This window comes from Sebastes umbrosus, chromosome 11 (assembly GCF_015220745.1).
Source record: "Sebastes umbrosus isolate fSebUmb1 chromosome 11, fSebUmb1.pri, whole genome shotgun sequence".
NCBI lineage: Eukaryota > Metazoa > Chordata > Actinopteri > Perciformes > Sebastidae > Sebastes > Sebastes umbrosus.
Window position 1 is genome coordinate 32,801,373 of NC_051279.1, and position 24,830 is coordinate 32,826,202.

A 24,830-nucleotide genomic window follows, 5' to 3' on the forward strand; every position below is an offset into this window, starting at 1 on the left:
GACCAGAGATGACGAAATGCAAGACGGGATGTGCAGTGTGTGCAAATCATGTTGCTCAACGAGTTCCTTCCTAGCGCTGCACTGCAGGAATTTCCCATGTTACACTACTGTACGCACCCTCCCTCACGTAGGCTTGTTCTCAGTCTGACACGTGTTCAGAGGAGAGAGAGGAAGAGAGGAGAGGAAGAGAGAAGAGAAGGGAGGAGAGGAATAGAATGGTATAAATGATACTAGAATAATTCACCTAAGTCTAATTAAAATATACTGTTATGCTTATTTCTATTATCTACTATATTATATATTATGCATTTATATAATTAATCAATCCAGTTTAGTAGCAAAACACCCTGTCTTCATGGGAACGTGACATGTTTGTTTCATGACCTCTTACATAACCGTGCTGCATACATCCATATAGGTTCATACACACATATACACACTGCATCCATAGGCGATCCAGTCTGCAGTCCTTTACACATCAGTGCACAGTGGAGGCCTGGTTATAAAACATATGCCTGTATGTATACATGTATAGACCATGCAGTCCAACAGGGACCAGCCTACCAATTACATTAATACTGTGTTATTTAGATCGCTCCTGTGTCTTTATATTAAGAATAATAAAGGTTGTCCATGCACCAAGCTATGTTTCACCAGTAGTTAATCACATGCACGTGACTAACTCATGGTGGGGTGGGACGAGACAAAACGCTTCATCATTTCCCACCACTTCCACATTGGCATCCTGCCAGCCTCCCTCTGTTTCTCTAGCCTCTCATGTATCTGTCTTTCTCTCTGGTAGATATCATCTTTCATCATCTTTCATCATGATGTGTAAGATGTGTGTGGAAACAAGACGTTAGCAGCCCTGTGTTACATCCCTCTAGTTACTATGGCAGCCGCTGAGACAGCGCCGTGACCAGCCGCTCGTTCCGAATGGAGGCCTAGAGGCCTAGCAGCAGCAGCATAGGATGATGGGAAGTGACGTCACGTCGCCAGGGCGACTAGGCTCCCCGAGACACGTGCCTTGTATAAAAGTGCAGGCGGCAGTGAGGACTGCGCACACAGACTGAAGCAGCATCACCGAGAGGTAAGAAGCCTCCACACACACACGAACCCCCAGAGAACGGCGTCATTACACAACATGCAACATTACTCGATTTCACACGACTCAGCCTTCACTAAGCACACAGTTTACAAACGTTAGCTTATCTTTCTGTGCACACACACGTAGGCCTACTACTTGGTTAACCAACTAATAGCGTTTTAAATTCATATTTACTGTTAAATTCGTCGCATATTTTCCTGAGAATGGTATTACTGAAAGCTTTAAACAACTTCCGGAGGCCAGTGGCCACCCTGTAGCCGTTTATAGTGAATCACAGCCGGATTTTAACCAGCCAGGCCTCCCTGTAGCCCTTTTATAGTGAATTACAGCCTGATTTGAACCAGCCACGTAACTGTGAAAGTGGACGAGCGAGAGATGGAGAAACGTTAGTTTCAAGCTCATGTAGCATGTAGCATGAGTAAAACGGGGCTGTTTGACTGGATGACCTCTTTAATGGTACAGGAAGATAAAGAAGCGAGGATGGGGGGATGCAGCCGTGGCCTGGCTGTCTGCTTGTGTAACGCTCTTTACTCTACTAGAGTCGTGATAGCCGACACCATCATCCACTAACACTCTCGAGGCATTAAAATGACAAAGACAATGTGCACATATAAGCTGTGTTTCATTCATGAATGTACAGTTCATTGATCTGAAGCTAACTTGTCTCACAGAGCGGAGAACGTGACATCGGCTGCTCTGCTGCATCTTTGCGGAAGTGGATTAGTCTCCATGTTATGTAACACGTTAAATATATATATATATATATATATATATATATTTCCTCGTTTATCCGAGCAGATATTCAGCCTAACTCTAGCTTATGCAGCTATACAGTTTGAATGAAATTGCTTTGCCGTAAAAGCTGTAATTTGACTGTATTAGTGAGCTGTACTGATCCAGTCGTCGAGGTGAATGAGTGCAGCTACGTGCCTCCTCTGCTCCTCATGATGAAGTCTGTCGTCGTTGCGCCATCAGATTGCAGAGATGAAATGTCCTCGGGAAGCAGAGATCACAGTGATGCAAGAACCGAGACGGGACAAATGAATGACCTTGGCTTTATTACATGTGGAGAGATGAGAGAGAGGCGTGCTGAAAGCCTTCCTGTGATGTGATGTGGCTGTTGAAGGACAGAGAGGCGGTGTGGTGTGGTGTGGTGTCGCATTATTCTGTCGCAGTTTGACTCGACAGACCTGTTGATGCGGTTTGTAAAGAGGCCTGAGCCTTTTTAAAGCAACAATACGACACAGCTCAAGTTCATTTCTAATATATTTAATTACTCAATCAGCCATACAGTATTTTAGTGCAACAAGGGTTTAATTAGAAAGCTGGAAAGTCAACCTTGTGCAGTGGGGGGAAATGACTGTGCAAAAATAGGAAATCTCATTTTGTATTCAGTATTATTTATAATAAAAATAGTAATAATACAGCACATAATTAACTGTGGTAATCCCTATTTGCTTGCAGCTACTTTCATTAATTTCATGTAGGTGTGGTACATGCATGTCGGCCATGTCTCACTGTTGAAGGTCATCACTCCAGCTGAGGAAGGTCACAGCAGACCCAGAGCTGCTGTGGTGATGCTGACCAGCTGCTAATCTTTATTCACAAACTAATTATCAACTTTGAAAAGGGTTATTCCCTCTGAACTAATGAATGGGGAGTCAGACCTCTTAGCTCAGGCTCTGGTTGACTGAAGGTCACTAATAACAGGCCCAGTGCTGCCAGAGAGATGCTAAGTATTGTAGTCAAAAAGCTGTATGTGTTTTGGAAGAAAATTAACAGCCATTCGCCATGCATCAGCAGATAATAAATTATGATTATAACATCCATCTAGATTAATTCCTCCAACTGACTTTTAAAGCACATGCATAACTTTATTTAGTTTCTTGTCCGAGATCCAGTGTACTGGATATATTAAAGATCACCAAATGAAATTAGTCTACTAGTTTCACCAATGCATTTGCAGTAGTTTAATGCTAAACTAATACATCATACAAGGCCATACATTAGGGGTGTAAGACAATATTGACTATTATGTTTTTTGATACTGTATTGATTCTCAAAAACACTGTATTCATTTTTTAATTAACAGTTTACATACAAAGATTAACTCAGACAATACTTTATTTTATTTGCAAATAAGTGCACCCTCTCAGTGTATGTATCCTCTCAAAGTAGTGCTATGATGTTGGATGTTACGGGGACTGTGATGAATGCAAATGCAGCTACCACTGTTATGCAGAAAAAAGTAAACATTTTTTTACTCAGATTTTATGCATATGGGGGTGTGTTCTTTATACTATGACAGTTTTCCTAAATTTGGATTTAAAAAATTCCAATATATCCCCTTGCCTACAGTATCTCAATATTTTGAATCGTAACTCCCTTATTTTATTTTTAGACTCCTTTCATATGAGGCATAGACGTTATTAGCTTGTCATTGCTCGTATTTGATTTGACGTTCACTTGTAGGTGTTGCAGATCAGGTTGTCAGCTAAAAGTCTAAAACGTAAATGTCAGCGACTGTGTTACTGACATGTTTGCTGAGCAAGGAGTAAACTATTAGCCAATGAGATTAGCTAGAGCACACTAACACAGCCTACCAAGAACTACAACCATGTTATTAAAGAGATATCAACCCACACAGGCAGCTCATGATGTAGTAAGTGAGACCGTGTTTATAGATGTGGACTGGTGCTTGCTGTAAGAAGTATAGACTATTTTTTTTCTTCTATTAGTGTCTGTGGCGCGCTTCTCATATTGGACAGGCACTCTTACTCTTCAATTCAATTTATTTTTATATAGCGTGAAATCATAACAGAAGTTATCTCAAGATACTTTTCATATAGAAAAGCAGGAAGCTCCGCTTGAAATCCCGTCTGAGGACCACCCAATGATATCAATTCTGATAGTTGTATTATCACTCTTTTACATCCACTACTATTGGTTTTGTGTTATTAGTCCTACTTGTATTAGTTATCACAGCTGCTGGGCTATTATTGTGGCTGCTTCTATCTCTCTATCTCTCTATCCCCCCAGCTGGTCTCGGCAGATGGCCTCCCACCCTGAGCCCGGTTCTTCACTAATCGAGGAGTTTTTCCTGGCCACAGCGCACATCTTGTTGGGTCTCTAAACTATGGTGTACGGTCTAAGACCTGCTCTATATATAAAGCGTTTTGAGATAACTTCTGTTGTGATTTGACGCTATACAAAAATAAATTGAATTGAATATAGAGCAGGTCTACCGAACTCTACAATTTAGAGACCCAACAAGAGATCCCCAATGAGCATGCACTTGGTGCGACAGTGGCAAGAAAGAACTTCCCCTTTAACGGGTAGGAACCTTGGGCAGAACCAGGCTCTGGGTGGGCGGCCACCTGCCTAGACCGGTTGTCTCTTTCCTCTGGTACACACTTCAGGGCTGGCTGCCGGGGTTCAAAATCAACAGTTTACTGTATTCTGCAGTTAGAGAGTAATCATTGCTACTCAAAGTCAATTTTGTCATGAGATTAATATAGATACAGTCATTCATTCTCCTTTTTTTTTCTAGATTAACACAAGTTTTCCGCTCAAAGGTAGTGGGGTTGTTCCTTGTCCAAGGTTAGCATGAGTGTCCCTCTCCGTTAGGCTCTGCAGCCGACTTATCAACCAGCCATCTTGTCCAGGATGTGTGTATAAAAGAGAGAAGGAACTCCAGAGTGACTCAGCACTCTGCAGCACTGTCAAAAAATTTAAGGAAATACACCCTACAGTAGGGAAGGAGAGACACAACTGGGACATACTGTCCTATAAAAGTACCTTACTTATGCAAAATACAGTTATTTGAAGGTGCAGGTGTTTGTACAGTAAGCAGAGTATGAGGAAGGTAGCAAACACAGCATAAAACTGTACTGTACAGTAGCTTTAGAGAGGAGAGGAGGAGAATGACAAGTTCTGAGGCTTAGGAAGGATATCTGTCATCTGCCTGCTGACACAAGCTCATACAGTGTGTGTGTGTGTAGTCCAGCATTACCTCTGCAGAGTAGTCACATTTCTCTCTCCTATTGAATCCTCTGCAGTTAGATACAGCACACCTTTTTACTAATTCATGTTGGTGTTTGTGTGTGTACATGCGTGTTTGTGTGTGTACATGCATGTTTGTGTGCATGAACAAGCTTTTGTTGAACTGCAATACATACAACTTCTACTTTTATAAAACCACCTTCCTTATCTTGATTTCATTAATTATTAAAAATTTCTATTAGCACTAGAAATGCAGTGTCTGCATGTCGTGTTAATGCGCCGCTGGTGAATTGTCTAATAGAAACAAAGACTGTCTGTCCCTGTCAGCAGGAGACCATCCCTGCTGAGCAGGACACACAGCCTGTGGTGTTGTGGTGTGTGTGTGTGTTTGTCTGACTGGTGATGTGATTGTGTCGGACGTTTAACTGACTAGTTTACGGCAGCAAAGTGACGTTGCCTCAGTGATGAGACTATAAAAAGGGGAGGAAGCAGCAGGTATACTGCTAAAGGGGAGACGGGATAAAAAGATGAGCAGAAGTTGGACACAGAAAGTTTGAATCCACTTCACTAGTGTGTGCATCTTAAGGGTGTATAAGTGGGATTTATCGTTCAGCCTCTAATGTATTTTGATTTACATGTTTCACAGAGAGGCGGCCAAGAAGAGAAAACATTACTTAATTGGATTGTCTGTCTGGCCTCTAGCCAATCAACCCACTGCAGTGGAAAAGTATAGGAGAGAAAGAGGGTGTGGCAGAGGGATAAAAAGCAGGAGCGAGGTTTGAAAAGACACTGAAAGAAGGGCAGACGAAGGAGGAAGGCAGGGGGGGAGTGGCGTTGTAGGCAGGAAGAGCGAGGGCAGAGTCACTGAGTTCATTCACTCATGAATTTACAATTAATACACAAACTGAGGCCAAAGACTGAGTATACAAGCTTTATCTAAACTCGTAGCTTCTCCTGACATGAATATAGGTTGTTTTTCAAGTTCTAGTTTTACTCTTGTCCTGTCTGTATGTGAACCGTAATACTGTTAGAAAGATGTCTGTGTGCTCCTCAAAACTCCATGTAAGGGTTAGACTGGAGTCCAAATAGTCTTCTAAAACTGTGTTGACATATTACAATCAGCGTTTGTTTGGCAAAGTGTTGGTGCTTGACATCAGAGGATGTGTTGGCAGAAGTGAATTGCCGTGTCATACTCTCTCCTCTCTCTTGCTCTCGTCCAACAGACAGTTGTCACAATTGTATTTATTTATTTATTTATTTTTTGATGCATCCTGTTGTCTTTGTCCTTTTCTCGTTGAGTAGTTATGAGTCCTCTGTCTCCCAGTGGTCCCTCCGGTGCACATCCACACAGACATAGCGACCTTGTCCTGTAGCCCCCTGTGGTTAAACTCTGAGAGGAAAGTGGGTCGCAGCTCAGAGGGAGGGAGGGTTGTGCTAAATGAAGGGGATCAGACAGACAAAGAGAGAGGCGAGGACAGGGACAAGGAGGTAGAGTAGGGTGTTGAATTTTAATGATTAGTTTGGGTGGTGGGGTAATGGGGAGGTGGGATATTCATGAAGCCAAAAAAAAAGCAAAGCAGAGACGGTTAAGAATGAACCAGGGGAGGAATTAAAGTGCAGAGAGGACGATAAAGGAAGGAGAATAAACCAAACAGATTGAATTAGAAGAAACAAGAAGTATCAGGATGGATAGACAGATGGAGGAAAAAAGAAGTAGGTACAGTAGACAAATGAGTAGCCGGGTGTACTTCCTCATTAGTGAGGATTCTGACTGGCTTGTTCCTACCTTTGTCTAACCAATCAGAAGAGGAGATGGTAGCACCACCCCTCGTCAAGTGATTGACTCGTAGGAGCAGTCTGGTCTAAGGCGATGTTAGATTTATGGAGCAGGGAGGTGAGGCAGATGTGAGGATGAGGGAGGAAGGAGAGATGGAAATGATTGGCTGCTCTCTGGCCTGCCAATCAGTAGAGGAAGTGGATGCACTTCATAAATCTAAATCACGTGTTTTCAGTAGTACAGATAAATCAAATCACATGCAGACATAACCACTGAAGAGAGCTCACTTTGACCAAAACTGGGAGGAAGGACCTTTACTACATGTCTTATGTCTGGCTGTCAGTCTGTCTCGTCTTCTCCTACGTTTTAATGAGTGTCAGCAGATTGCAAACTGCAGTCGCACACTCTGCACAATACCGCCTCTATGAGCTGGGACATGTCTGTGTGAGGGCCGCTACAGAGTGTGTGCTGATTGGGTGACGATCAAAAGAGGCGGGACTGTGTGGTGGAGAAGTGGGACGAGCTGCTGGCTATGGAGTTGGCATTAGAAAGTTGACTGCACAACAAAATCTTGATGTTACTCAACATAGAAACATGGAATAATTTAACTATATGCAGGGATTCAACTTAAATGTATGGACATAAATGTTGCTAGTATCAATGTTTAAAAAGTGTATTACAGCATATTTTGCATATTTCATACTAAATCTGCATGAGAATACTAGGGCTTTCCCGAATACCATTTTTTTGGGCTTCGAAGCTTCGGTGAGAAATATTCGACGCTTCGCGGAGCAACGCAGAAGGCTGACATGTTCTGTCTGTCTGTCTCCATCTACCTTGTTTCAGTGCTGCTGCCACACTACTGTACTCACACACGCACCTCTACACACAACAAACAACGATATCTGTCTAAGAATAACTAATATTAATTCATGTTGAATATGAATAATGTTGTGGGATTATTCCTTATTTTATGGGCTATTTTGGGATTTATACACTTGTTACATATTTATATATTAAAAAAGAAATGAAAAAACAAAGCATTTGATTAGTAATGTGGAGGTCGAATACCATGGCAACGGTCAAAGCTTCGAAGCAATCGGGTCAGCCCTAGTGAATATGTATCTCACACTACATTTGGAAGCTGAACAATGGTGCTACAGCAGAGTATGATGGCGCAGCACCAGTGTTTAATTCCTTGTATTCATTCATGAAAGCTGCATTAGGTGACTTTTTTTTGGGGTGGGGGGTTGCCCTGTGTAACCGTTCCCTCGTCTCCCATTGATTGGCTAAAGCCTCTTATTGTTGCTAGGCAACAGTAACTGACATGGAGGGGGGGGGAGTGCCACCAAGTACATACTGTATAGGCAGACTGACGCACACACTTGTGCACCTGTCCTATCTCACATTTTCATAGTTTTAACTCAAGCAACTGATTAAAATAGATTATTTTCTATGCATAGTAACTGTAAGTAGTCAGGTTGTTAAATTCTCCACATCATTTGGTTTGAGTCCCATTAGATCTCTCTTATGTGGCTGCACTAGTCTTTGTCCAGACTTTCCACCTGCTCTAGTGAAGCAGGATAACCCACTCTGTTTACAAAGTAGTATCATTTGTCAGTAGAGCAGCCATTTTATGTTGGGAAACCCAGGGCAACTGCTCTGTGCAGAGAAAATGGAGAGGTTAACATAGAGAGAAAGAGTGAGACAAATAGTGAAAAGTGCTCAGGCGACAGGGGGAAAGAGAGTTCAAAAGAGAGGAAAGAGAGAAGGACTGCAGAGTTTAGTGAATGCACAATAGGTAATGGTGGGAACCAAGTAGAAAGGAGAGGAAAAACGTAGAAATGTGAGAACAGCGTGGTCATACTGTATGCACCCTCTCTGTCTCCTCTCTCTCTCTCTCTCTCTCTCTCGTCTCTGTCTCCTCTCTCTCCTCTCTCTCCTCTCTGTCTCCTCTCTCTCTCTCTCTCTCTCTCTCTCTCTCTCTCTCTCTCTCTCTCTCTCTCTCTCTCTCTCTCTCTCTCTCTCTCTCTCTCTCTCTCTCTCTCTCTCTCTCTCTCTCTCTCCTTTGGTGACCTTGTATTAATGGATGCTAGCAGCAGAACACAAAATGGCTGCTCTATCTTGAAAGGAAGGTGCAACAAAAGGCACAAGAACCAACAAACACTACACACGACCCAATTAGAAATCAGTTGAAACCGCAGCAGACTGTTCAATAAATAGATTTTGACTGGCATCAGATGGGGTTATAGCTCCAGCCAGACCGAGCATCAATGTGTGCTTAATAATAAGATGATTATTATCCAGGTTAGAATTGTTCCCAGTTATTATCTACTATTACTAGCGTGAGAATTGTGAGAATGAGAGGGATGATTTATCCTAATCTGGTCGCCCCTTTAGTCTATTTAAAGTGTTCCCACAATGCATTTCACCAGATCGACAGCCTGTCCTACATGCTCCCCACTGTGACACACATACACACACACACAACAGATTAGGAGATTACGGTAGACTAAAATGACAACCAACATGTTTCAAGGACAATCTGCGTTGCCCTGATTTACACACAGACACACGTTAGCTGCTGGTCAAGCTAACACCTGGTCAATGAGAGAGCTACCGTATCTCTTCACCTGTATGTGTAAGTGTTTAAATACAATAATAAACCTTAAATGAGTCCATACATTAATTCAGATTTACATTTTGAAACATGTCTTCAACCAGCTGGTTGCTGTTGAAATATAGTGATATAATGTTAAGACGGAGGTCACTTTGAATCCTAAATGAACTTATTAGCGACCTAATCAACGCATAAAATCTTGAATGCAGTTACAGGAAGTTTTCTGTGCCAAAATGACATGATTTGTGAAGCTAAATATGATACCATAGTGCGTATCCCTTCTAACATGGACAGCAAAGGAGAGGAAGAGGTGGAGTTAGAAGATGGAGGCAGAGGAAGGAAAGGAGAGGGGGGATGCAATTGGTTGAAAAGATGGGGGCTGGAAGAGTAGGAGGCGAGGACAGAGGAGGTGCGGAGATCTGAAGCATACAGCATGAGGAGAGGAAAGCAGAGGGAAAAGGAGGTCACATATTTGAGTCAAGGCCAGGCTTCCTCTTTGTTCACCCGGCAGACAAGTCTCTGTTTGCAGCGTTACATACCTCCTCTCTCCCTCCCTTCTTATCCATTGTTTTCTAAACATGTCCCTGCATGATGTAACACCTCCCTCCTCCTGCAGCAGATACACATTAAACATGCCATTTGACCGCCTGTATTTTTCCGTCGCTGACAGCAAACAGGATCACACCCTTTGCACAGCTTCAGTCTGTTATTCTAACTTCAACTCAAGCACCAGCTCGTCTTGCTTCAGGAGCACACAAACGTACTACTGTACCACCTGGGTGCGTTTTTCACCCTGTAGTGCTAATGCGTCACGCCGCCTGTCCACCGTACTGTGAGACTACTGCTACAGTCTCTCTTCATGTTATTGTGGCATTGCTGTACAGACCATACAGACAGATTGGACATAGTCACATTACAGCAATGCCACACACACACACCCAAACCCATTGTATAACTGCCAGAAACTTAACTAACCTGATTAAAACCACCTCCTGCTGCCAGGGCAACCGTTTGTCTCAGTCCAAACACTTTTCTCTTTACTGGCACCTTGTTAAGCTGCAGTGACTTCTAGCGTTGTTAAGTCATCTGACTGAGTGCGTTGCCAGTTAGAAGACATTACTAAGTGAGATTGGATAGCATTCATGTTATTTTCATCAACCAGTAGCTGTAGTTATTGTCTTTCTTATCTCATTGGTTTCTCTGTTGTTGTTTTTTTCTCCCAGTTAACTCAATCCCCCACAAGCAGCAGCCATGTCAGACCTCTGTGTTGGAATCAATGGGTGAGTTTGAAACACACACGTTTCATATATAAAGGATGGTTCAGATGGATTTTGGGATGATTAGGATAGCATGTCAGGGATGCATATTTTGGGGATGGGTGTTGTTTTTACTATTTCCACAGCAAGTTCTGGTGGTTAGTAAATGGTTAAGAGGGGTGAAAATGCATTGTTTTCATTTAATTATAATAAAATTCATCCTTTATACAGCATGCTGGATTTTGATATGAGAGACTGATACAGAACAGCACAAATGGGCTTCTATCAAATGATAACAGCACAATAAAATCTGTACTTTACTTTGATTACGTATGTTAGAGGTTAGAAGTTCATCCTGTTGCATGCAGCTCTTCACTGTGGTTACGTGGTCTTTTACTATTCCTTCCTTGCAATAGATTAAACTGATTTGACAAAAAAGTGATTAGAATTCACTTCCTGTATCTTCTTCACAATAAAAGCCTTGAAGCTGTTGGCCATAGAAAAGCTTTTGTTGTGAACTAACAATGAAAAGTGTTGCATGAATCATAGCTGAAAACCAGTGGAGCTGCAGGAATATAAGAGTGGAAGAATTTCTGATTTCATGATTGTTCTTGTGATGGGGATTAATTAATGGGCAGGCCTTCTCTATAGTAGGTAGACCACTGGAAGTTGTGTTGGAGTTTGCAATGACAGGCTTTATTAGAAGATTCATGTGAGATCCCAGGAGTGGTTCCACATCCTGAGGAAGTTTCCCACCATTATCCCAAAACAGCTATTATTAATCTCTCTCTCTCTCTCTCTCTCTCTCCTCGCTGTGCAGTTTCGGTCGTATTGGCCGTCTGGTCCTGAGGGCTTGCCTTCAGAAAGGCATCAAGGTTGTGGCCATCAATGACCCCTTCATTGACTTGCAGTACATGGTGAGAAAAATGACAGGCACATACGTACATGCTTACAAATGATTCACATTTATTTAAATTCCAGTGGACCGTCTTTTGTATGAGATATACAACATCATAATTACTCAGTTACAATATTGGGTAGAAAAACAAGATTTAAGCCTGCAGTGTATATTGTTGAAAGAGTCTGGTTTACAAGATAACAAGTGTTGTTTCTCAGTAGTTTGTTTGTCATTTGGCTGTAAGCTGAGAACACTACCAGTGACTCCACAAATCTCCCAGTAAACGTAAAGATTGTTTAGGCATTTGTGAAGTTAAATGTATAAAATCAGATACTATAGTGTTATAATGAAGTTTTATTTAGCCTCTTCCCATCCCCTGCCCTGATAACCCCATCATTTTCCTCCCGCATCCCAGGTCTACATGTTCAAGTATGACTCCACCCACGGCCGTTACAATGGTGAGGTCTCCCAAAAGGATGACAAGCTGTGCGTCGACGGCAACGCTATCTCTGTCTACCAGTGGTAAGTGAGGATGATGTTTAGTGGTTAGTTAGTGGCTCTGTTGATGTTGATGTTAAATGGATAGTTTGGGTGTTTTGAAGTGAGGTTGTATGAGGTACTTATCCATAGTAGATGTATTACTTACAGTAGATGACGCGCCCCCAGCATCGAGAAACAGACCAGGAGTACCAAAGCAATGTAGTGCTGTGGACTGCTGTGCACCTAAAAGAAAGGCCCACTTAAAAAAATCAATATCAGTTTAAGTGTACGCTTTATTAGAATATTTTCACTGCTTTATCTTTCCATCAGACAGCCCTTTCCTTCTCCTTTCTGACGGGGAACTGAACTGAAAGTGAAACTTAAATATACCTCCCTCAAACCTGACAAAAACGGTATAGATATGTTTTACTTTGAGTTCAGTTCGCCGTCAGAAATTATTCTAAATATAGCGTACACTTATACGGATATCAATTTTTTAAGGTGAGCGTTTCTTTTCGGTGGCTAAATCTGTTTTTCTGCCGTCCACGTCCACAGCACTGTATTGCTTTGCTCTGGTGTTCCTTTCTGTTTTCTCGTTTCTGTGGGCACGCCGACCTTCTTCTACAGTACTGTAAGTAATACACCTACTATGGATAAAGTACCTCAAACAACCAAGCTACAAAACTCCAGAACTATCCCTTTAACTGGTGGCAACAGGCTTAAATTAGGCCAAAATCTTGCCAGCTGATTTATTATGAAGGACCACGTAGAAGCAGCCATCTAAGAGCTCAGTTTGAATTATTACATACTTTATGTTTCATTTTTAAGGTGAGGTATTTTTATACTAGTTTCTTTAGTATCCTGAGTGAATTCCTTGACTGGAATGAGGGATTGTGCTGACTAAGGCCTCCCTCATATAGCTACCCGTCCATCCGTTGTACCGGCTGTTGTTTTAGTCCTTTCAGTAATGGAGCCTCCTCTCTGCAGAGGGCAACGCCAACAAAAAGACGAGTTATAGATGAGACATTTCTGTTCCTCTGTGAGCACTGAGTGTACATTTGTGAGGTGTCCCTCCTTGATATCCTGTTTTTAAACACACCATCTTACCTTTTTTGGCAGGCTCTTAACCTTTACATCTCAAGGTGTTAATTGAAAATTAATATTTTGCTCTTCACTGACATGATATTATCCAAAGAGGCTCTGCATGCTAATTTAGAAAGCACAGGATATACTGCTCTAACAAGATTAGCCCCCACTTCTCTCTCGCTATATAAAACTGGCTCACTGTTTCTGTTTTTTTATTTTGATGTCTTTGTCAACCTCAAGTTTAACATTCCTAAACGGTAGTGATAATCATTTCATCTTAGACTGACTCTGTTCTTTCTCTGACTCCAGTATGAAGCCAGCAGAGATCCCCTGGGGCGTGGCTGGAGCCAAGTATGTGGTCGAGTCCACTGGAGTCTTCCTCAGTGTGGAGAAGGCCTCCGTACGTACACACATGCACATATACAGAAACAAACACTCAGACTGACAGATGGTCCGGTACTGTACGTAACCCTGTGCCCTCTTCCTCTCCTGTCCAATCACAGTCTCACATCCAGGGCGGAGCTCAGCGTGTGGTTGTGTCCGCGCCCTCACCCGATGCCCCCATGTTCGTCATGGGAGTCAACGAGGATAAATACGACCCCTCCAGCATGACCATCGTCAGGTAACAAACCTTTGGTTTATGGACATGCATTCACACTGTACATTTGATCTAGGGCTGTCAAAGTTAACGCAATAATAACACGATAACGCAAGTTTGTTTTAACGCCACTAATTTCTTTAACGCATTAATGCTACTTGTGATTTTTAGGTTGTAGTGGGCTCAGTTTTAAAGCTAGAGTGAAGATACTGGTATTATATGAAACTAGAAAACCTGATGAATCCATTGGAAACGGCTAAATAACGCTCCAAACTTACGCTAAATTTTGGCTACATTTGTATGTAAATTTTGGGTCCCTTGACCTCTGACCTCCAGATCAGTGAATGTAAATGGGTTCTATGGGTACCCACGAGTCTCCCCTTTACAGACATGCCCACTTTATGATCATCACATGCAGTTTGGGGGCAAGTCATAGTCAAGTCAGCACACTGACACACTGACAGCTGTTGTTGCCTGTTGGGCTGCAGTTTGCCATGTTATGATTTGAGCATATTGTTTTATGCTAAATGCAGTACCTGTGAGGGTTTCTGGACAATATCTGTCATTGTTTTGTGTTGGTAATTGATTTCCAATAATACATATATACATACTTTTGCATAAAGCAGCATATTTGTCCACTCCCATGATGATAAGAGTATTAAATACTTGACAAATCTTCCTTCAAGGTACATTTTGAACAGATAAAAAAAATGTATGATTTGCAATTAACTATTTCGATTGACAGCCCTAATTTTTTATTTTCACAAACATGTTCATCAAGAGATCTGGATCTGGTAGAGTCTGGTAGTTAATGACCGTGTCTGTCTTTCTGTTGATAGCAATGCCTCCTGCACCACCAACTGCCTGGCCCCCCTGGCTAAAGTCATCAATGATAACTTTGGCATTGAGGAGGCTCTCATGGTAAGTCACGGTAAATCTGTGTCCTCATGTAATAACTGTACGTTTTAACCACTGTTGTGACGAGGACTTCTTCATAGATGCTACTGTACAGTTACTAAGGTTTTGTGTAATATGACCTCTCCTCCTCTCTGTAGACTACAGTCCACGCATACACAGCCACCCAGAAGACAGTGGACGGCCCCAGCGCCAAGGCCTGGCGTGACGGCCGCGGTGCCCACCAGAACATCATTCCTGCCTCAACCGGTGCCGCCAAGGCAGTGGGCAAAGTCATCCCCGAACTCAACGGGTAAGGACTAACACATGAGTTGTCATCTTGATAATCAGATGCACCTTTTCCAAGGAGGTTAAAGGCAGGGTTGGTTAAGATTTTAGAAAATGTTATGTTATATTTGTTGAAATTCTCATTACATCCAAACAACAACCAATAAATCAAATGCTCTGACAAATAGAAGAAGAAAAAAAAATGGTATCTGTGGCTGTCGCAGGACTGTAATAAAGCCATCCAATTATTTCATTCAGAACAAATGTAATGATTGGACCTGCTCGCACTCTGCCCGTACACTCATTGTGCCTCATCGGAGTCTTCCACAAGCTGCTGGCTTGACAGCTCTGAGTTCTAACAATAGCCATGTTTGCCATTCACATTCATAATGATATGTTCATGTTCGTAATGATAATTTTGGAGGAAGGCCTGAAGTGACTTGGCAACTTTCTCTCTAGATTTATGGACTTTTGGAGGTAATCAGCAGCTAGTGCTGCTAGCTACTTCCACTGGAAAAGAGTTGGCAACACTGGGCTCGTTTTTTCAGCTGGATCATTTAAAATAAATCTAGTGTACTCTTGCTAGTTTCTCAAGATCGCCCACCCTGCCTTTAAGAAAAACCAGAAACAAGATGGTGACACACATCTGTCTCTCTCTCCAGTAAGCTGACAGGCATGGCGTTCAGGGTGCCAGTGGCTGATGTGTCTGTGGTGGACCTGACATGCCGTCTGTCCAAGCCTGCATCTTACGCCGCGATTAAGGAAGCCTGCAAGAAGGCCGCACATGGGCCCATGAAGGGAGTGCTGGGTTACACCGAGGACCAGGTAACACCCAAAGTTACTTCACATGTACTGTAAAGCAAATACATGGCTAGTAATAAAAATGAAGAATGGAAATAGACATTCAAAAAGTCTGACCTCTGTGACTGGCTGTGATTGAGTGTGTATTTTGCAGTCAGTAATGAAGCTGTACCTGGCTACGTTCCATTATATCTGACCTGTAGTGGGGTTTGTGTTCTGCAGGTGGTGTCCTCTGACTTCATTGGTGACACCCACTCCTCCATCTTTGATGCTGGCGCCGGCATCTCCCTCAACGACAACTTCGTCAAGCTCATTTCCTGGTTAGTTTTTAAATGTCAAGTAAAACAAGAAGTTAGTGTTTTATCGAAAACAGAAAACAGGAAAAGTTCTATCTTTATTTTTTATATCTTTTCAAAACCGAACAGTTAATTTCTGTCTCTTCTTTTCGCTCCCTCTCTCTCCAGGTACGATAATGAGTTTGGCTACAGCCACCGTGTCGCTGACCTGCTGCTGTACATGCACTCCAAGGAGTAGACATTTCCTGTCCAAACAGGAAGTCAGGAAAGGGACCACCCCCAACCATCCCCCCCCACACCCTCCCTTCTCTTTTACACACAGGCCCCACCCATAGCCAAGTCATAGCATCACGGCCCTCAGCTCTACTACAGTATATGTAGGCAGCAGCAGCAACTGTGTGTTTGAGTGTTCTGAGTTTATCTGTGTTTTCCTTTAATGACGAGACGATCGGTCGGTGACAGTATTTGTGTCCGTGTGCCCCCTCTCCACCTCCCACTACCACTTTAGATGTGTCCTTATGGCTCAGTCCTACGGTAACTACTGTATCCATCTCCCTGTTGGTGTGTTTTAAAGGCTTAAGGAGGAAGCTGAGAGGCAGAGCGACTGTAACTCCGCTTCAGAGTAACGAGATAAAGAAATAAAAGTTGGAAAAACCTCAAGATCTCATGTTGTCCTGTTTCATTATTACCGGTATCTGTTCCCTGTGTCCTATGGAGCCTCAAAACTGACTAAAATAATCAAAATATATAAGACAAATCAAAAATATAACTGAAGACACCCATGAATAATATTGTTAGTTAAATAATTAACATGGAGCACAAGAACTATAAAGCTTTATGCTTTTAATCTCAAATCAGTTGGTAAAAAAGAAAAGCTTTTCATCCATTACTTGTCAGTTTACAAAATAGATTCAAACTTAATTCATTTAACTATATATCTATGTTTTTCACTAGCTTTCTCAACTCCTTCATTTTCCAATTCATGCTTAATCATTTCCCCAACACAACATTTTCCTCACTACATTTCCAATTTTTCTCACAACTCAAACTCTTTATATTTCCTTTCACCTCTGTCATTATTTAGTGTCCAGGTGTACGTCACCTGTCAGGGTAATTATTGTGAAGGACTGCACTGATGATGTTAATGTAAATGTTATAACATCCATGTAAAGGCTGGAGACCTCATAGCAATTCATGGAACAAAAATGTGCATTGAAATAATAAAAGGGGGCATCATAGTAGTTAAGATACATACCATTATGAATATCCATCTCTCTTCTTCTCCATTTCCTGTCTGCATCTCTACTGTCACTCGTCAAACAAAGAAAACAAAAAGTTAATAATTATGAATAACTATGTACAGTATGTAAAAAAACAAATGGTCTAAGGACACTCAAGGATGTATAGTGAGAAGTTAAATTAAAGAGGAAGACGTAAGATGAAGGGAAGTATTGATGGATTGAAAAATGTATATTCCCTCTTCTCAGTTCAGTTACCACCTCCTGTTACACCTACTGTAGGTCGAGCGGGTCGTCCACCAATCGGAAGGTCGGCGGTTTGATCCCCAGCTCCTCCAGTCCACATGTCAAAGTGTCCTTGAGCAAGATACTTTACCCCAAATTGCTGCATCGGTGTGTGAATGTGTGTGATCAGATCCTGATGGGCAGGTTGGCATCTTGTATGGGCGAATGCTGACATGTAGTGTAAAGCGCTTTGAGTGGTCTGAAGACTAGAAAAGTGTTATATAAATGCAAGCCCATTTATCATTTACCATGTAAGCAACTCAAAGGAAACATCAGCTGAAGTGTCCTGTCAGAAGGACAGTTCACTGTTAACCCATTCCCTGTCTCCTCCCAGTCATTCCCTGTCTCGTCCAAGTCATTCCCTGTCTCGTCCAAGTCATTCCCTGTCTTCCCTGTCTCCTCCCAGTCGTTCCCTGTCTCCTCCCAGTCATTCCCTGGTAGGAGACAGTAGGTGTGGAAGTATGGAGCAGCCACTGGAGGGGATCTTCAGAGTCACCTGCTGCCTCTTCCAGGGTACTGCAGCCAGAAGGCTGCTTCCTAATATAGAAGAAATGTCCCCCTTCTGCTTCTTCCTGCCTCGGCCAAGTTACACCCTCTTAAAAGGAACTGACATGAAAAGCACATAAAATGTTTCTAATGACTTCGCTGCAGTGCCACCTACTGTTTTACTGAACATACTGCGATAGGAACAACACATTTCTATGGAACTACGGGCACAATTATGATCACTTTTTATTGAAAGTATTTTGTCTGAATGGATAACATTGTGCTGAAACTAGGGTAAGACTAGTGAGGTGGACAGAGGTCAGCATGAGGACGTCGTGGACAACAGCATCTCTTGACTAAAAAGATTCAAATCCGGTCATTTGCCTGCAGCCTGATTTCCCCGTCCATGCGTGGAGAATGGACAATTTTGAATGTAGAACATTTGAATTAAGCATTCAGATTCAGAGGAACAGAGCATCTCACTGCACCACACATGTCTGGATTTGGATCCACTTTGTTTTTTATTGCTTTTTTAAAAAACTTTTTTCCTTGTCATTTGTATTTTAAGTGCACCATGCACGGACATGACCTTCAGATCGAAGCCAAGCCAACACTGTGTTTATGTTTTACCACTCCACCACTTATAAATGTGATTTTTAAGCTGTAATACAGCGTGCTAGATTAGATCCAATGACTTCTGGTTGTCTCTTATTTGCATTGACATTTTGACGAGTGAAGAATAAAGATTTCACTCACTTAGGGCTGGAGAAGAAAAGAGAACGAAAAGGACAGAGAGACATAGAAAAGATGGTTTGGATAAGATTACAAGGTTGGACATGTTCTCTCATTATCCATAGCCACAAAAACAAATTTTAAATCATAATTTCTAGTTGTGATTCACACATTGCTGCGTTCTGAACAGACAAAGAAATTTAGAACAAACCAAGATGGACACCAAAACTTGAGATAATTTGTGTGCCCACAGCCTTAATAATCCCAGATGGTCCTCTCTTTTTTGCTTCTCATCAGTGGGTGTGGTCAAGTTTGTATTTGTACTGCTACCACTTTAACCCCGATTTTTCTGACACATCCACTTGGAGTTAAAGTTCTTATCCTTAAGATTTTAATGAAACCAAACCTCAATGTTATGGCCTGCATTTGTTTCTGCAATAACCATTACATGTATTTACATTCTGTAATTACCTTTCTATATAGCAGTTTTCATCGTTAGTTGTGGAGTCTGATCTACCTACGGATACCTACAACGGTAGTTTATCTGGCTGCTAAACAGATACACAGTTAGTTGCTCCTCTGTTGTATTTCTGACAAAGCACTGTAGCTGCTCAAGGAGCCTTTGCTGTAGTATTAAACCACACTTGTTGTTACCACGGTTACCACGGATGTTGCCTAATCAACCAGGACTGAAATTTTACAGATAAAATCTTTAGTGTGATACGACTGATTCAGGTCAGAGAGAAAATGAGGCATGTCCTGTGTTAGTCAGCCCGTCATAGGCGGTCATAGGCGTCATAGGGCTACCAGTTATAACATTCAGCCACTAGATGTCACATTCTCCCTGCCCCGTTCTCCATTGCTTTCACTTCACAACAAGTCATTGCCAGGTACTTACCGTCAATCCCTTTTTTCCCCAAACTAACTAACTGACTGACAACCCAGAGATACCACGTGATGCCAAAGTCGTTTTACTGTTGACTCACAAGCCTTGTTAGAAGTGGGAACTGAACGTCAGATATCTCCCACAGATATAAACAAAACGTTAATTTCGGACCCGCCAAAATGTTTTAAATGATTAATTCACAATCATAATTTTCTTTTTTTTTCAGGAAAAGCTATACTTTTATTTTGTACCTTTCTAAAGACTCTGTAGATATTAGATATTATTAAAAGAATATTCAAAATCTATTCTATTATATTCTAGATTTATATTCTATTATAAATCTATTCTAAAGAATATACTAAAGGTTAGCATCACATCAATTCATAATCCTGCTTCTGTGTTCATTTGAATTGTGATTTATTTAGATTTTTCTTGTATAAAACTGACTAAGCCACTCGCTAATCTCATAGCTCTAGTTGAGAATCACTGCTCTCGGCTACCTGAAAGATTGGCACAAACGTAAAGCATCTTCATCTTCTTCATTTAAATTTTAATAATAGGCCTACTGTATAATAAATAGATTGCTGGCATGACTAACTCCATCTGGCCTGTAACACTGTTCCTGTTACTGGTGTGGAGAGGTTATATTGGTCAGCTGGATCTTACAAGGTGTGTCTATATGTGGGAGTGACCAGGTATGTAGCTGCTATAAGACCAGAGTGATCGCTCCTCGCCAGCCACTGACCACACGGAGAGCTGAGCGGGATGCAAACAGACACATCTTCAACTTTGACGTGAAGACAAGACCAGTCATGATCACGCTCTCCTTCCTGCTCTTCGCAGCTCTTTGCTTGGACGCATTTAAGGTAGCAAAGGAGGTTTACTATCAAGATGAGAAGATGAGCTGGACCGAGGCGAGGCTGTACTGCCAGAAGTACCACATTGACTTGGTTACTTCTAAGGTAGTTGAAAAAGGGAAGCTGATTACATTTATGAAGAACAATGCTGTCGAACAAGTCTGGGTCGGTCTGCTCAGAGACCCTGAGAAAGACTCAGTCTGGAAGTGGATAGATGTAAAGTGAGTACCTTGTTTGAAATATTGATTTCAATATTGTGAAATAGAAATGAGGTGAAATATATTTGCTGAGTGAGATATCATTGATTTGTTTGTTTCAGACGTGGAGACGGGTTTATAGTAGTCAATCCTTCAAAGAACTGTGGCGATGGAGAGCAGAACCGTCACTGTGCACTTGTGTCAGATGATGATTTAAAGTGGTACAGTGAGAGGTGCTCAAATAAACATGATTTCTACTGCTCAGTACAGAACAACATTCAACATCACAACACAACCCTCACCTGGGACGATGCTTCTCAGTACTGCAGGAATAATATGAGTGACCTCGCCACCGTAACCAGCACAAACACAGATCAACTAGAGGACGCTGGCTGGATCGGACTGCACCAAGAGGCTGATGAGACCTGGAAATGGATCGGCGATTGGCCTTCTGACTACAGCAACTGGGCACAGGGACAGCCGCTCAGCGTAGACTGTGGCTATTTTAATTCTACCAATAAAAAGTGGTCCAGCAAAGTGTGCTCCGAAGAGCTCGAGTTTTTCTGCTACGGTGGCGGCCTGGTGGTGGTGAACGAGAACAAGACATGGGAGGACGCCCGGAGTCACTGCTGGATGATGGTCACCCCATGTGAGCTGAACTGGACCTGCAGGTACCACCATGAGCTCCTGAGCCTGGAACAGTTGTCTGACTACGACTATGTCAGAGACAAGATCTACAGCGCCACGACCGATGAGGTTTGAGAAGGGGGGGCGGGGGTTAAACATTAGCACTTCCTTGAGGTGCCGGCTTGTGACCCTTTAAAGTTACATGATGTGTAGTAGGTCTACCTGGTTGAACTTCTCGCAATATGCGACCTGTGACAAAGAGATTTTCCTCTCATAGTTTATTTTAATTATTTTTTGAGGCCTACGGAAATAAAACTATGAAATATTTCTAAATAAAAGCAATAATGTTAGAAAAGAAAGTCAGAAGAAAGAAACACAGCAGATTTCCTTTCTTGTTAATCATCTCACAACCGCCTCAGGTTCATCATTGATGGAATATGAGGAAGTAAACTTTAAAGGCCTTCATAGATTTCAGTTATTAATAATTAATTTAAAGACAGAATAATGAAATGGATTAATTAACTGGCATTTTTTTTTTAAACTTTGAGTTTTTAATCATTTTATAGATACATTAGGCATCAAACACTGAAGGGTGGCATGCTCCAATTTTGAATAGATTGAACAGCTTTACTCTTCTTTTTTCATGGTGATTACTTTTCGCTGAAATAACTTCAAACAACTTCAGCTATTAGAGTCGTTGTGCCAGGCTTAAAGCTTCAGTAGGCAACATGTTTTTGGCATCATTGGGCAAACATCCCATAATAACCTTTCAGCATATTATAGTTCAAGTATTCCGAGAGAAAACTAGACTTCTGCTCCTTATCATGGCTCTGTTTTCAGGCTTTAGAACATCTAGCCCGTGATGGGAGACTTAGCCAATCACAGGTCATTTCAGAGAGAGAGAGAGCATTCCTATTGGCTGTACTCCGGCTGGTGGGTGGTGCTTGGTATTACCTCAGCTGATCTCAACATGGCTGCTGGGTCATAAACTTTCTTATTTTACAGCGAAACCGTGCACTACAAGATGTTTCTGAAAACATGTGAGGAGAGAATTAGGCATTACAATAACAGAATATTGATTCATATTTCATCAGCGCTGCCTAGTTTGACCGTTTGGTCGGTGAGTGATTGACAGCCGGCTCTCATAGACGGCAGACTCCAGATCAGCTCTGATTGGTTGTTTTCCTCCGGTCTGTGAAATCCTGCAGATGCCGTTAGGAGCACCGGAGGACATAAGAGGACAATGGAGGACACGTGATGTTTTTCAGATTACCTTTCTCGTGCACTACAGTCAGGTTATAGTGACTATTTTTAATCATATTTCTTCCATCTCTACTCACTGCTGCTTTAATTGACACCACAGTTCAGTGAGACAGACAGCAGACTTATTGTTTACAAGCTCTAAGCTTCATCAAACTACAGCCTCCTGAACTAAGCAAGCATGAAGTGAATGAAAGCGTCAGTTTATCTGTGAGTGTCAGATAGAACACTTTTAAAAGAGGGAGGGACATTCAAAGCTTTGCCTCGTGTCTCTCAGGTTTGGACGGGCCTGCGCTTCCTGGGAGGAGAGTGGTGGTGGATGGATGGAAAGACGCCGCAGGACCACGGGGAGCTGCCAGACTGTCCGTCCCACTGGAGACACTGTGGGACGCTGTCCAAGAACGACACAAACAACTGGATCACCAGGAACTGCTCTGAGAGAAGAAACTTCATCTGCTCCAGACGTAAAGTCTGGTATAATTAGTCATGTTTCAGAGCTTCTCAATGCTCGATCATTAATGCCTGATCTGTCTGGTTCACATACTATATTCTATAGTGATAATACAATATAATAAATATATACGAGTGTGAAAGAATATTACCACACAGAGGGACTGAGGATGTTCTTTGACTCTCTTTCACCTTTATCAAAAATAGATGTTTTGTCGTAAAAAAAACAAAAACAAAACCTTCTTCCTCTTGTACTTGTGTGTGACGGTTCACACATTTAATGCTTGTGTAATCTGTACTGAAGAAATTCAAATGGACAAGACGTATCAATGCAAAGTACTTTACACTACTTTGCATTTAAACTCTCATCATTAACATGATTTGCTCCAGCTGGATTCCTTCAGTAAGTCCCTAAATGCTGTAAATAAAACACCATCTTTGCCTCATGTCATGTATGTAACGTTCAAGAAGATTAAAATTTTGCTAGAAGAGTAAAGCTATGAGTATTATAAAAGTTAATGTGTCAACAGTGTTAGATCTTTGTGGCTGACAGACTTATGAAGGTTATCAGCAGTCTTTGAGTCCTTTCAGTTCAACAACCACATGAAAAAAACATGTGAAGATGCAAACATTTGAAAATTTAATCCTCTGTAAATATGAATGAACATCCAGTTTTCTAAAGAAACAAACACATTTTCATTAGTTGGATATTCAGTTAACATGAATAGTGCACTTTTCTGACTTTAATTTTGAGGAATATGATGCTTACTGTAATGCAACGTTAGCAAGAAAAGAAAAACAGCATTCTTTTTATACCACTTAAAGTACTGTTTGAGTGGTTATAAGCATTTTACAGTTAATACCAATATTATATATGTATTATATTATATATGTTATTATATATATAATATATATATATGTATATATATATATGTATATATATATATATACATATATATATATTATATATATATATATTATATATATTATATATACCACTATTGTGATCTGTGTTTTGTACATTGACTGTCTTACCCCACCGGCACCCTTACGGAAAACGGGTTTTATGAAGTATACTTAAATAAAGTTCAAGTATATTTCCCCCAAGTATACTTTATGTAGTAAGTATACTAATATCAATGACGTATACTTGTAGGTGTACTACTTCAATACTTCTTGGGACTAAATCTTTTTAGTTTATAGTGTGTACTTTGTGTACTTTGAGTACACAACTAGTTTATATCTAAGTTTTATTTTGTACTGCAACTAGGTATACGGGGTATATACTAGTTTAATACTTGTAGCCCACTATTTAGGTTATTAATTATTTATTTAGGTTAAAGTATACTCTCAGTAAACTACTAGTTTAATAGTTTTTTATACTGCAAGTATATTTGTATATACGTGTAGCCCACTTTATAGTTTATGAAAGTATACTTTATATACTTTAACTTCTAATACTTAGCCAATGATTTATGTGTTACATACAGAGACTTCCTCTTTTTGCTATTTGACTTGATGTCTTGCGATGATTAATAAATAAATAAAAACATTTTAAAAAATTGTTTTTCCTGCATGAGTGAAGGGGAACAGAGAATCCAAAAATGTAGAAAATTATTGATGAATTTAAGTAAAGAAATTACAAAACATCCGTTTTCAACTCTCACACACTTTAATAGGCCACTTTATCAAAGTATGCTTCATTATA

The 24,830-nt window shown here is 41.2% G+C and overlaps 2 protein-coding genes across 2 annotated transcripts; both read left to right on the top strand.

Moving 5' to 3' along the window:
• Window positions 1-960: 960 nt before the first annotated feature.
• Window positions 961-16,766, top strand: gapdhs (glyceraldehyde-3-phosphate dehydrogenase, spermatogenic). Its single transcript, XM_037784580.1, has 11 exons — window positions 961-1,090; window positions 10,731-10,787; window positions 11,584-11,680; window positions 12,077-12,183; window positions 13,537-13,627; window positions 13,731-13,849; window positions 14,665-14,746; window positions 14,881-15,032; window positions 15,670-15,832; window positions 16,031-16,128; window positions 16,273-16,766. The coding sequence occupies exons 2-11, from the start codon at window positions 10,759-10,761 to the stop codon at window positions 16,340-16,342; spliced, it is 1,008 nt and encodes a 335-aa protein (XP_037640508.1). The 5' UTR covers window positions 961-1,090; window positions 10,731-10,758; the 3' UTR covers window positions 16,343-16,766.
• A 3,737-nt stretch (window positions 16,767-20,503) lies between these two features.
• Window positions 20,504-23,972, top strand: LOC119497363 (macrophage mannose receptor 1-like). The gene is made up of 3 exons (XM_037785441.1): window positions 20,504-20,809; window positions 20,908-21,541; window positions 22,950-23,972. The coding sequence occupies exons 1-3, from the start codon at window positions 20,544-20,546 to the stop codon at window positions 23,154-23,156; spliced, it is 1,107 nt and encodes a 368-aa protein (XP_037641369.1). The 5' UTR covers window positions 20,504-20,543; the 3' UTR covers window positions 23,157-23,972.
• Window positions 23,973-24,830: the final 858 nt, after the last annotated feature.